Source organism: Giraffa tippelskirchi, chromosome 4 (assembly GCF_054371585.1).
Source record: "Giraffa tippelskirchi isolate mGirTip1 chromosome 4, T2T-mGirTip1v1.2.pri, whole genome shotgun sequence".
Classification (NCBI taxonomy): Eukaryota; Metazoa; Chordata; class Mammalia; order Artiodactyla; family Giraffidae; genus Giraffa; species Giraffa tippelskirchi.
In genome coordinates, this window is record NC_137278.1 from 96,177,795 (window position 1) to 96,191,926 (window position 14,132).

General features: G+C 45.8%; 1 protein-coding gene and 1 long non-coding RNA gene across 3 annotated transcripts in view; one reads left to right on the forward strand and one right to left on the reverse strand.

Annotated features, from left to right (window-relative positions):
* The first annotated feature begins 307 nt into the window (after positions 1-307).
* The window catches only part of AFF3 (ALF transcription elongation factor 3), a 555,281-nt gene continuing 541,456 nt past the window's right edge, over positions 308-14,132 (forward strand). For both annotated transcript variants that reach the window (XM_081484340.1, XM_081484341.1), the window contains exons 1-2: positions 308-336; positions 488-604. In XM_081484340.1, the coding sequence (XP_081340466.1) occupies positions 552-604 (53 nt within the window). In that variant the 5' untranslated portion in view covers positions 308-336; positions 488-551. The remainder of the gene's footprint in view (positions 337-487; positions 605-14,132) is intronic.
* Positions 5,257-6,207, reverse strand: LOC145503889 (uncharacterized). Its single transcript, XR_014051871.1, has 2 exons — positions 5,931-6,207; positions 5,257-5,555 (listed from the first exon to the last, which is right to left on the reverse strand). It is a non-coding gene; the product is annotated as an uncharacterized LOC145503889 (long non-coding RNA).

The window sequence follows — 14,132 nt, forward strand, 5'->3', positions numbered from 1 at the left end:
GGGTGGGCAGGGCGGTGCGGCCTGCTAGCGGTCGGGACCCGGGGGAGCGGCGCGGGGAGCGCAGGGGCGCGCGGGGCGGGCGCGGCGCGGGGCTCACGGCGCGCGCGCGTCTCGGCCTCGCCCGCGCACACGCGCCTCCCGGAGGAGAAAGGCGGGCGGGCGGGCTCGCAGCGGCGGCGGCTGCAGCGGGCCGGGCCGGGCCGGGCCGCCGCGAGGGCGGGAGGAGGGGCGGGCGCGGGGCGGGCTGGCGGGGTGGGGGGGAGGAGGAGGAGGTGGCGGCGGCGGCGGCGATCGCGCCGCTCTCTGCGGAGTGTGCCTGCGCGAGCCGGCGAGCGGGTGAGTGCGCTGGCCGCCGCCCGCCCGCCGCCCGGCCGGCCCCGAGGCGGGAGGGGGGCGCCGGGAGCCCCGAGCCGGGGGCGGGCGGCGGGCGGGCGGCGGCCCCTCCGGCGCGGCCGGGATGCACCTTGAGCGGCGCCTTTCGTTGCAGCGCGCGGGCGGCCGGATCCTCGGCAGCGGCGGCGACGGCGGCGGCGGCGCTGACACCTCCCACCATGGACAGCTTCGACTTAGCCCTGCTCCAGGAATGGGACCTCGAGTCGCTGTGGTGAGTCCCTGTGACCGCCGGTTGGGCGGGCGCGAGCGGCGAGGGGAGACTGTGGCGGCCCGCGCGCCCTCACCTGGGTCGGGGGTTCGGGCGACCAGCCACCGTGGGGGCGGGGAGGGTCCGGGGCGCCTGCCGAGCCGGCTCCTTTCCGTCTCCCCCAGGGGGAGGCCCGGCCGCCCGCTTGTCTTCTCGGCCCCCTTTCCCGTCTCCTCCCCACAGTGCTGTCGGCCCCCACCCCGGGGGCCGGTGATCTGGGGAGCCAGGGGCAGAGCGCAGCCTTGATAATGCACCGATTTCTAGAACGTGTCACTAGTGACGGGGATCCACCCCTCGGTTCCCCCACCTCGCCCCCGCACCTCTCACCTCCCTTCCCTCCCTTTGCGCACCCCGTCGTTCACATCAGCGACCCCCTGGAGTTGAGGCTGCTGCCAAGTGCCCTTAGAGGATGCTCCAGCCTCCCGCCTGTCTGCGCCGGGTCCTGGCGGCCGCATCCTTTCTGTCTCTCCCACCCACTCCCACCCGAGATAGAAAGTGAACCCGAGGGCAGTGGGGCGCGTGCTTCTCCGTGCGGGAATTCCGGAGGCCCTGGCCTTGGGAGACTCATTTCCTCGAGGTTCGCAATCCCTTGGGGTTCTTTCTTCACACCTCGCCTGGCCACACTCCTCCTGTCCCCGCTCCAGCCCACTGGCGCCCCGTGTGTCCCTTTATTCTGCGCTCACAGCTCGAAGCTTGGGGAGCGGGCGGCCTGGCGGTAGCCCTCGGGGTTCTGTGGCTCGGGCTTCTCACATTGAGGAGCTGCTGTAGGTAAAGCGCCGCTGGAAACAGTTTAATTCTAGTTTCGGGTGTGTTAAAAATCCCATTGGCTGCTTCCACATCCCTCTTATCCACTGCCTCCCCCCCCCATCTCCTAAATGTTTCCAACCAGCCCTATTCAGGTGGTAAAATTACTGCCTGCATATTCCTGGAGGAACTTGTGTTATGTTTAATATTTACGGAATGAACATCTGTGGAACAAGCATATTAACTGCATTCTGTTCTGCCTCTGGAAATCGCTTATTGTAGAGCTGAGGTTTGGTTCCCCCTACCCCTCCCTTTTCTTCTTTAATTCAGTAAAGAGTTCAGATGTGTCTAAAACTGCAAGTGGTGTGCACATGAATATGCAGTGTGCAATTTTAAAGCTAAACTGCTATTTGATTTATAGATCATATAGATGATTTGTGGATATGTGTATGTTTCCCTTGCTTCATGCTTCCAGTGACTACTCTGTCTAAAGCCAGGTGTAACTAACTAAACTGGACACAAAGCTAGTGCATTAGCAAACAGTTTCTTATAAAAGATCGGAGGATGAATAAGTGCAGCTTGCTCTGCATAATGCTGGCATCTATAAAATACACAAGGATGGGCCCTAATGTAATAGAAGATATATTACACTGGCAACTTCAAAGAGTCAGTGTAGAAAGAATATGAAACATGTTATTACTCTATAAAAGTCGCTAATTACTGTGTTGTTGCTTCTGGGGTTATTTCAGTCTTTCGTTTACAGATACTTATTACTTTACAGGTTTGAAATGTTGGTTTCCGGCACAAATTCAGTAGGTTTGGAGATGGAAACTGTGCTTGAAAATGACTTTTGCTTTTAAAAGGCAGTTTTTCAGTCAAAGGAAAGAACTTTTTGCTTTGGTGGGTTTTTAGGCTGCTTGTCTGCTTGCTGATTCAAAACTGAAGCCCCCTTATGACTCTTAAAGAGATATTTTGAAATTATCAGTCATAATCTGTGACTTTTCCAGCACATGCCCAAGCTCTCTTTTCCTCTGCATCTTTAGTTTCCGGCTGAATTACCTGGAGCACAGTTACACAAAAGATGTCTGTTGAGTTGACTTGAAATTTACATTAGCTACAGTACTTTTATTATTTTAAAAAAATTAAAAAATAAGCTTTTTTTTTTTTTAAAGTTGCTGTACATGCAGTCAGATTCTAATCAATCCATCAGTTTCTCTTTGGCTTATGAAACTGTGCAGGCTTTCTTGCTTACAACATAGAACACTTTGGCTTGACTGAGGGAGTGTTTCTAGTTTGCAGATGCAGAAGTTACGTTTTCTGAGAGCTTATATATTTCTGATCAGTTAAAGCGAAACCAAACTCCTTAAGTATACATTTCTAACACGGAATGGATGCTATTTTCTAACTCAGTTTTATGGTTGACTTTTACGTTTTTCTGTTTTTAAGTTTATGGTTTACTTTTAAGCTTATAGGTGACCCCAAATAACTAACATTTGAGTACTTTCTGTGGGTCAAAACATTTTCATATCCATTGTTTCCTTACTTGAATCTCATAACAATCCCAGAGGTGGTAAGTGGTAGTAGCCCCATTCTACAGATAAGGAAATAGAGGCCTTGAACTGTAGAATGACTTTACTGAGACCATAAAACAAATGACAGCAGAATTTTTAAACTAACATTTACCAGACACTTAGCCAGACATGCTCTAAGTACAGTGCATGTACTTAGCATCTTTAAACTCTGTTCTAAGTACATTACATGTCTTGGCTCATTTAATTTTCAAGACAACCTTAGGGAACAACCAAGTACTGTTTTTATTCCCAGTTTACAGATTGGGAAATTGAGGGTTGGGAAGATTAGCTGACCTGCCCAAGGTCACACATCTAGAAGTGGAGGAGCCTTGTTTGAACCAAGCATTAATTTCAAAACTCAACTTTTCTGATTTTAAATCCAGCATATTTTCTAAAGTATTGCAGATGTATTCCCATTTTATGAGGGCAGGTCTGGAATTTATTACAAAACAAAATCTTGATGAAGATTCTGGTATAATATTAAAGAAAGAGAAGGTCAGCCCTTAATTATATTAATTTAAAATTAAAGATTTGAAAACAAAATACCATGATTTAGGAAATTACATCTGCTGCCCTATTTGAATTAGCTTATAAAATGTATATAAATTTAAAATAGAGACCATTAAAATTTTCTTTTTTTAATCCCTTTTAGGAAAACACTGTTCTTTGGGGTGGAGTGGGGGGGAGAAGGTACTAAGGCAAATGAGAATGGGATTTTAACAAACAGTGTTTTCACTGCTGGACATCATTTTCCAATAAAACAAATTTCAGTTGATTAGCTGTGACTGTGCCTTTGAACCTGAGCTAGCTTAGTCTAGTGGTCACTGGAAGCATCCCCAAATGATTGTAGAGACAATATGAACTAAAGAGCTCAGTACTGTTGAATTTAATCTCCTCTGCTTCCTTGCACACCTTTTCCCCTCCTACCCTACCCTCCAGAAACCCCCATTCTTTTTTTTCAAGGTGGGGGAGGCGGAGATTTTGAACCTGAATCATCCAGATAGAAGTTTCAGTTTTTCTTTTCAGCCATACCTTAAAGTTGAGAAGGGTTGCCCTTATCCCCACTTCTACTTCCCATTTCTGGTTTGAAGCAAGAGTGGAGAGTTTGGAACAGGTGAAGGCATGCATCTTGTGCCTACCTCCCTAGCTTCATTCCCAGAGCTGAATCCCTGAAGAGCTAGGAATTCAGTAAGTTTAAAGGGGCAGATGCCTAGAGGAGCCGAGCCCCTTCTCAAACTCCACCTCTGTCCCCTCCATCCCCTCTTCTTCCAATTCTCCGCGAGCTTTTGATCAGCTGCTGGGCAGGTATGCCATTCCTCAGAGCCTTTAAAATAAAGACCATCCCTTTGAACAGCATAACCGTTGCTTTCATTTATTCACTTAACACATTGTATTGATCATCTCTTAAAGACAAGAGCTTGTGCTGGTTAGCACAGGGAATGCAGAGAAGAGTAAACCGTGAGTTGTGCATGTTATTGTCTAGTGGAGATGAGACAAGTACACACATATAAAAGGAAGGCTTCAATACTGGTGATTCAGAAGTGAACAAGACCATATTTGGGACCAGGGTGGGTGGGTGGTGGAGGAGGGAAAGAGGAAAAATCGAGTTTTAAAAAAAAGGCTTCCGTGGAAAAGGTGGCCTTTGAACTAAGCCTTGAAAGATGAATGGGATTTTTACAGACGGTGGGGGTGGGGTATTGAGAGGACATAGAGGCATCTTGGGCAAAGAAAGAACTGGAACAAAGGCTTTCATGGTGTCTCTGAAAGATCCTTTTATGAGTCATGGTGGAATTACCTATACCAAGTATTTTAAAGATTCAGAACTCTGTAATCATGAGGTGGTTTCAGTGACCGAGCTAAGCTTTCCACAGTGAACTTAAGTCAAAATTGTATCTAGTCTCCCTTAAATATAGACACATGTTAGTTACTGGGGAGGAAGTCTGTTGGAATAAAATAGTAAATACTCAGATCCTTCTCTCCTACTCCTTCGCCCCATAGCTTCACATGGCCCAGAATCCATTTCTTTTGGTTCCAATAGGCATTCTACTTTATATTCTTTCCAAGTGGAACCTTTGAAGTTGTAATAAGTGGATCGTATCATACTCATCAATTTGTTCAATGAGCATTCACAGAGCATTAGGCAGCCTCTAAGTTAGGTGTCAGAGAGCAGTTGCTTTCAAACATTTTCTACCATGACTCACAGTAGCAAGTATGTTTAACACTGCAACCCACCACATCATTTGTGTGCACACAGACTCATAACTGAAACAAGTATCACAAATAACACTTACCCGCATTATGGGAGATGTAGTTTGATATTTTATATTCTATTTTTAAAAAGTTCCTTATCCATGGGTTGAAACCTGTAGTTTAGAAGAAAAAACAAAAAACAAAAAACCAAACCCTACTGTAGTAATGCAAAAGAAAGTGGATTTGTAGGGAACTTGAAGGAGAGTAAGCCATCCAGATGAGTATTTGCTATAGGAAGAAGCTGAGGCTGCCCCGTTGAGGGGAAGGCAGGTTTCCTTGGTGGCTCCACCGTCAAGAACTCGCCTGCCAAAGCAGAGACGTGAGTTCTATCCCTGGGTCGATAAGATCCCCTGGGTTGAGAAGGAAATGGCAGCCCACTTCAGTATTCTTGCCTGGGAAATCCCAAGGACAGAGGAGCCTGGGGGCTACAATTCATGGGGTCACAAAAGAGTCGGACACAACTAAGCGACTGAGCAACAACAACAAGGGTAGGGGAAGAAACCTTTAGGGCAGAGGGGCCTGTGAAAGGCATCCTGGAGAAGTGGACTTTCAGAAGGAGAAGGTGAAAGGGAGGAAAGTCCATATGGAGGGAAGGTTATGACCAGACATAAGGAGGGAATAAAGCGTGGAGCTTGTTGGATGAAGTTATTAACTATTAATAACTCAGCTGGGGATGGACTGCACCCCTGTGGGGGGACTGGGAGCCAAGTGGAGGAGCCACTAACCACGTAATCTCCATGCCGAAGGCTTCCCAGGAGCGCCAGCTGCCCATTTGGTTCTTAAAAATCAATCACCTTCTCCCAGGCCTCCTTAGGCTCCCCCCATGGTACGGTCAGAAAACGGCCCCTCATTCCTGATCTTGACCCTCAACCCTTTCCTCTAGCCCCAACAAAGCAAACATTTTCAGGCCTATCCCCATTCCTTCCGTACAGTTGGAAGCAGTTTACCAGAAGGAGAAGAGAAACCGGTACCCACCACCTCCACTGGGCGTGGCCTGAGCCCCGGGCGTGCTGGAGCCCATTGGTTCAGAGCAGTCCTGTTGGCTGCGCTGCTTCTCATTGGCTGAAGATGGAGGATGGTTGGCTGCGGGGCCCATCATTGGCTCAGAGCACGCAGAGTGTGTCAAAGGGCCACCCCAGGTGCAAGGATGAGAAAGTTTACAGCAGAGTGGCTGCCAGGGCCAGGGCAGGAGGGCTGCGCCCTTGGAGGGGCTGGTGGCCAGTAAGAGGTGGGAATCAGAGCAGTGCTGAGCGCAGGGAGCTGAGGGGTGCATCCCCCTGTGGTTCCCTGAGTGGTGTATCTTGGAGGAAGCCAGGGTGGGGTGTTGGGGGAGACTGGTTAATTCAGGGCCCCGAAGCTGAGGACCCAACTTCTCAAACTGGGTGTCAGGATAATGGGGAGGATGCGCGCTGGATGTGCAGACGGGCGCTAACCAAGGATTTTAACCAAGTGCCTTTTGATGGGAGAAGGCAATGGCACCCCACTCCAGTACTCTTGCCTGGAAAATCCCATGGATGGAGGAGCCTGGTAGGCTGCAGCCCACGGGGTCGCTGAGAGTCGGACACGACTGAGCGACTTCACTTTCACTTTTCACTTTCATGCATTGGAGGAGGAAATGGCAACCCACTCCAATGTTCTTGCCTGGAGAATCCCAGGGACGGGGGAGCCTGGTGGGCTTCCGTCTATGGGGTCGCACAGAGTCAGCCACGACTGAAGCGACTTAGCAGCAGCAGCCTTTTGATGACGATGAAAATGAGTCTTGTGTGTGAGGAAATGATTCCTTCCTGTGTTCCAGATTCTCTTCTGTGAAAATGTAGGAGGGTTATAAAATGCTAAAAGTCTATTTCGGGAGAATGTCCTTGTGAACCAGAATGGATCTAATCAATGGCACTTTAAATTTAGCAACTTGAACGAGGCCCTTTGGCATAATTTTGGTTAAAATAACAGTCAAATTAACAAAAAAACTCCCTAAAAATGAAATGCAGGATTTTTTTTTTTGGGGGGGATAAAGCCTTGGTGGCAAAATCAGGGCCATAAAAGATGATTTTAATATCATTTAATGGTGACATAATGTTTCCTTGTTTTGTTTCAAAGTGGAACCCATAAAACTTATTTTAGTGTTGCCTGTTCTCTTTTGTTTGGGGATTTAATTGAGGTTTCTGAATTCAGCTGGCTCCAACCTTGCTTTCTTTTTGGCCCTGGGCAGCTCACGGTCTTTCTCATTTCCTATTCTCAGCCTTGTTTAATCACTTATAAAATGATGGCACTTATACTGGCCTACCTCATAAGGTTGTGATGTTAAGTAATGAAAGTGTCAATTGCTTCATGAATGCCAAACACAGTTCTTTTATACCCTTTACTTCCTTCAAAATGTCTCTTTATCATAAACAGGGAAGGATACAGAAAGGTCACATTGGGTCAGGTCATCCATTTGGTGCAGAGTTCTGTCCCTGGCAGTAGGACCCAGGGACCTTTTTGAGTAGGAGTCAGTAGTTTTTCTTAGTTGTACATCATGGTTGAGCAGACAAATACGTCCTTACTTACAGTTGTACTAGTAACGTGTGGATATATTAACCATTACATAATCTTTGATGTTTCGCTCAGAATGTATTGAATTACCACCCATTACATCAAATGACTTCATTTGGCTCTGTGGGTCTCATTAAATTATGTCAGGCTAATCATAATTTAGTTTCAGTAAAAACAAAATAACACAGTTATACCAGGATGAGAGGGTACCACACCATCCGAGGAACTTAATGGGTTTTAGTCTATGGAAATGAAATACCTGGGGACATGAAATACCTGGGGATATGACAGGAGCTCTGAGTGTTCCCAGGTATTTCACTGGGTTGTCCAAGGATGTCATTAAGATCAGTGGGTGTGAGTGACAAGGCTGTCTCAGAGAGTATCGATGACCTGTCCCTAGGAAGCTGAGACCCCCTGCCAGGGACTTTGTAGAACAAGTTTCCAGAGTAAGTGGACTGGCAGCAGGAAGTTATCTCTGAGTCCTTCCTGCTTCAGAATTCTATGATCATTCCTATCACATACGAGCAGGAATCAAAGAGAGCCAAAGTCATTAATTGTGTTCACTTGTGTATTTTACCCTTTGCAATTTCTCTACTCACATGTGAGGAAAGGCGTGGAGGGTACTTAGGCTTCTTCACGTTAATTTCTTCCCAGGAGGCTTGTTGTTAGCTGAGGTAAACAACAGTGGCTGTAATTTGGTGACCACACTAACATAGCAACTCAGTTTAGAGCTATGTGCTTAACTTGAACTGAAATAATTTTATTTTTCCTTTTTTTATGGAACGGAAATTAGTTTCTGAAAATCCTCTGGAGGTTGTAATGGGAGCCTGTTAGTCTTAGGTAAATTTTTCTTGTCATACCTGCACTGTTTACCTGAGTTATGAAGTGACAGACTAAATTTTCTGTCAGCGTTCATTGAAATGATAATTAGTTACCTGGCAGTTTAGATAGAAAAAGGCTTTATTCTAGCCGATCATTAGCAGTTCTGGGAAATAATCTGTCTGCTTTTGTTTTCGAATTTCAAGATATATTTATTTTTCTATAAAATGTATCTTGAGGAAGAAAAGACTTAGGGCTTAGAAAATAGTTTTGAAGTACAAAGATCCATATACTTACCTATCACTCAGGCCAGCGCTTCTCAAGTTTTAAGCTGCATCTAGATAACTTGTATCTTGATAAAATATAGATTCTGATTTAATAGGTGCAGGGCAGGGTTGTTACTGTTGTTCACTCAGTCGTATCTGACTCTTTGGGACCCGTGGACAGCAGCACACCAGGTTTCCCTGGTAGGGTTATGAGTCTGCAATTTTAATCAGCTCCCAGATAGAACTGCTAGTCCTTAGACCAAACCTTGAGTAGCAAGAAGTAAAGAATAAACATTTCTTTGAAAAGAAGCTCTTTAAAAATTTTGCATCATCTTCTTTTTGTTTTGAGAAGGCTCTGCATAGTAACATTACAATTCCACAGTTCTGGGAGGTTACATTTTGATGCAGCATTTATTTCATTTTCGTGAGTCTTCCTAATACAATTTTGATGAGTGAGGGGGTGGTTAATTGTATCCTAGTGGGGATATAGTGGGAAATAAACATAAAAACCTAAGTAAACCAAGTTTGTAATAAATAGGCTAATCACTTTTTATAGCTTTACAATTCTTGTCAGCCCTTCAGCGACAGTCCTTCTGCACTAGGAGCCAGTGCTTACAGTGACTGGATTTGGAGTTTTACAAATACTCTGGGTTTCTCAGGAATCTCACAAACGTTCCTGTAGGTGCCCAGGACTCAGACCAAATGGTCCCATTCTCTTTAGGAAGGAACTAGGGGTGGGGTGGGGCAGGGGGGCGGCAGTGATGGGGGAGGGGGTAACTATTTGCAGAATTACTGCACTACCCTGTGGCCAGAGCTGCAAACTGCACCTTTCCCAGTGTCCTAAAAGAAATCACAGCTCAGCTCCAGGTGGAACCCACGGTGGCTCAGAGCCTCTGGGGGGACCTTCCCTCCCTCAGCAGAGTGCCCCAGTCCATTAGGCAGTCAGACTTAGCTGCTGTTTAGCCATGTTTAATTTCCAGTCCTGTTTCATTAGAAAAATAAGTGCAGATGAGACTGATTATGTGAGTAAATACAGCACAGTTGACTTTGAGTGTACTGTGAGCTTGGCGGGAAATTTATTTACTTTATCTTCTTAATGAGGGTTTGTGTGCATGCACACACATACACACACACAGATTTTCGTTCTCTGAGATAGGCATGGAAGACTGTAGCTGATAGGAGCAAGCCAGATTGGGCTTCAGCAATTGTGACTATTTCAGATTTGGAAAATAGAGCTGACTTTTCAGGAATGATAGTGACTAGTTTAAATTGTGCAGCCTGGAGACACATGTGACCCCCTCAGAGGAAGTGCTCACCATTGCTTTTAGCCTGTTGTTTGGGGCAGCAGTTTGCATTTGTGCTTTTAGTGGCTGGAATATTGCCTTCTACCTCATAATCCATTGTTATCCAATTGCATTTAACCATTTCCTGTAACAGGCAACATTAGATTCTGTGTAACTTCTCCTTCAGATAGGGAATAAGTGAGAGGGAAACAACTGCCCCGGGGCATGAAGATAGATCAGACCCATGAGAAGGAAGTAGGGGTTTGGTTATTGCTTAGATTTATACTATTATCATCAAATTAATGTATTTTCTCTCACTTTGGAGAAAACATTATTTAATGACTATTAATAATGATACAGATAACAGAATAGCGGGGTGATTTGCACAGCTTCCCCAGTCAAGGAGGGGAGGCTCTCAGAGTCAGTGGTTTGCTGTGTTGGGCCCTAAGTGGAAACAGTGACAGATTTTATTTTCTTGGGCTCCAAAATCACTGTGAATGGTGACTGCAGCCACAAAATTAAAAGATGCTTGCCCCTTGGAAGAAAAGCTATGGCAAACCTAGACAGCGTATTAAAAAGCAGAGACATTGCTTTGCTGACAAAGGTCTGTATACTCAAAGCTACAGTTTTTCCAGTAGTCATGTACGGATATGAGAGTTAGATGATAAAGAAGGCTGAGCACCCAAGAATTGATACTTTCAAATTGTGGTGCTGGAGAAGACTCTTGAGAGTCCCTTGGACTGCAAGGAGATCAAAGCAGTCAATCCTAAAGGAAATCAATCCTGAACATTGATTGGAAGGGCTGATGGTGAAGCTGAAGCTCTAATACTTTGGCCACCTGATGCGAAGAGCCAGCTCATTAGAAAAGACCCTGATGCTGGGGGAGACTGAAGGCAGGAGAAGAGGGCAAGAGAAGATGAGGTGGTTGGGTGGCATCACTGACTCAATGGACATGAGTCTGAGCAAACTCCAAGAGATAGTGAAGGACAGGAATGCCTGGCATGCTGCACTCCATGGGGTCACAAAGAGTCTGAAATGACTTAGTGACTGAACAACAAACAACAACAGCAAGAAGAAACACCCAGCTGTTCCTTTGGAATAAAAAAAGCAATTGATAGTGGTCAGTCATCCTGCTTATTTAACTTATATGCAGAGTACATCATGAGAAACGCTGGGCTGGAAGAAACACAAGCTGGAATCAAGATTGCCGGGAGAAATATCAATAACCTCAGATATGCGGATGACACCACCCTTATGGCAGAAAGTGAAGAAGAACTAAAGAGCCTCTTGATGAAAGTGAAAGAGGAGAGTGAAAAAGTTGGCTTAAGGCTCAATGTTCAGAAAACTAAGATCATGGCATCTGGTCCCATCACTTCATGGGAAATAGATGGGGAAACAGTGGAAACAGTGTCAGGCTTAATTTTTTTGGGCTCCAGAATCACTGCTGATGGTGACTGCAGCCATGAAATTAAAAGACGCTTACTCCTTGGAAGGAAGGTTATGGCCAACCTAGATAGGATATTTAAAAGCAGAGACATTACTTTGCCAACAAAAGTCCTTCTAGTCAAGGCTATGGTTTTTCCAGTGGTCATGTATGGATGTGAGAGTTGGACGGTGAAGAAAGCTGAGCGCCGCAGAATTGATGCTTTTGAACCGTGGTGTTGGAGAAGACTCTTGAGAGTCCCTTGGACTGCAAGGAGATCCAATCAATCCATCCTAAAAGAGATCAATCCTGGGTGTTCATTGGAAGGTCTGATGTTGAAGCTGAAACTCCAATACTTTGTCCATCTCATGCGAAGGGTTGACTCATTGGAAAAAACCCTAATGCTGGGTAGGATTGGGGGCGGGAGGAGAAGGAGATGACAGAGGATGAGATGGTTGGATGGCATCACCGACTTGATGGACATGGGTTTGGGTAGACTCCGGGAGTTGGTGATGGACAGAGAGGCCTGGCGTGCTGCAATTCATGGGGTCGCAAAGAGTCGGACACGACTGAGCGACTGAACTGAACTGAGCTAAATTCTGAACTTTGGCTATGTAATTCAGAATTGGGTCTTGACTGACGAGATAGGCTGGCCTGTCTCTGCAGTTCACTGAAATAGAGGCTCAGGGTCTGGAATGGGTTGGCCCATCCACTTTCTGAAATGTACCATTTTGCCCCTCTTGTGGTCCATAGCAACAGTGGAAATGAGGATTCCTTGGATGGGAGGGTGTAACTTTAGAGACTCTCCAAGCCAAGTATGTAAGCTGTCTGTCATCCTGAGGAAGCAGGCTGCAGCATCAGCAGTGATGGGGAAACCATACCTCTTCAACAACCTCCATATGTTAGCAGCTTTCTCTCTTTGGTGGAAAATTGAACAGTTAATAGTAGTATGGCTATGTTGTATGGCTGGCTGTGAAAGTTCAGGATGAAGCCTTTGCCTGGCTCCCATTATCTGGGCTCATGTTGGGGTGAGGAGGGAACATCCATGCTATTCCCAAGAGCCCTGATCATCTGCTGGTCATAATATTGGTGCTCAGGACAGATGTTGCCTGCAGAGGCTGCTGAGTCCTTCTCAGAATCGCCTCTGTGTGCCAGAGTGGGCGGCTCAGCTGGACTCTCCTAGTGTGTGTGTGTGTGTTTTCATCAAAGGTAGATCCTTCCCCAGAATATGGTATGGCTTCTTCTGAGAACTAAATCTTTTAGGTGACTTTCCTTTAGAGTGTGTGTTTGTTTTTCAGTAAGTAGACTTTAATCTTTTAGTACGAGCAGAGTATCTGAGAAAAGTATCTTATGGGAAAGCAGTGAATTTTACATACCACTTTAGTCCCCGCCTCCCCCTTCCCGCCCCACAAGTTGAATGGAAACTTCAAGGCTGAGTTAACAAGTTCTGAATATGAATATTAAATATTTATAGTAGAAAAAGAAAGAAAGTATGGTAATTTCATTTCTACTATTTAGGTAGATAATTAGTTACATAAATTGATTTCTATTCTTTTCTTTACTGTTATCCCTCAGCAGGATAAAAGTAATGTTTTAACATCCTGAAATAGTATATACAATAATCTTAACACAGTATGTATGCCAAAGCTGCTCTTCATATCCCTCTTTCTCTAGATTTATAGGTTTCTGGATTGAGATTATTAAGCCAGACACAGAAATAAGCACCACATTTTTAGCCTTTGGTGTTTGTGTACTTAAGCTTCAAACAGATTATTTCAAATAATTTCAGTAAGGTTTGTACCTGTTTAATAGGGAACCCAGTGGAGTACATAAAAGAGTACCCTTTCCATTATGGAGTTTTAGGGAAGATTTCCTGGGGAAAGTGACATCCAATTTGAGTTTTAAAGGATGAATTGGAGGTAGGCTAGGAGAAGAGGGTGTTGCAGGTGCAATAATGTAAGTAAGGTAGAGAGGTGCAGGACAATGTGTTGTGACAGTAGCTGTGACAAGTGCAGGTAGGTTGTGGGTCTGAAGCATTCCAGGTAGGGAGCAGCAGGAGAGGAGATTGGGGTGTGGAGGGCCCCACATGGCATTTCAATGAGCTTAGAAATTTTCCAGTAGGCAGTGGACTGCTGTGTAAGCAGGGGAGCAAAATGGTCCCACTTATGTTTTATTATTATTTCTAGAAGGCATTTGGCATGGGTGAGTCTGGGGGCTGTGATGGGCCACATCTGGAGGATCAGGTCAGGCAGGAAGGATAGAGGGAAGAGAAGGACTAGAGAAGTCTGTAGGGAATTTTACACTGGAAATTTTGCTGATTGACTTGTTGGGGGAATGGGGGAGACTGGAGGGCCAAAGATGTTTTTAGGATGTTTAGCTTGTGTGATGAGGTAGGGAGTATAGGAGGAGGAGCAAGCTGAGTGGGGAAGGATGGAGTGTTTGAATCTTAAAATGTTACATTTGAAATCCCTGTGGACCATCCAGGTAGAGTTGCCTGGGACAAGTTTGCTGTGTGGGAGTGACCTTTTGAAAGAAGGCAAGGACAAAATAAATGTTTGGGAGTTATCATTATATAGGTGCTAGTGACAGTCACGTGATTGGACAGAA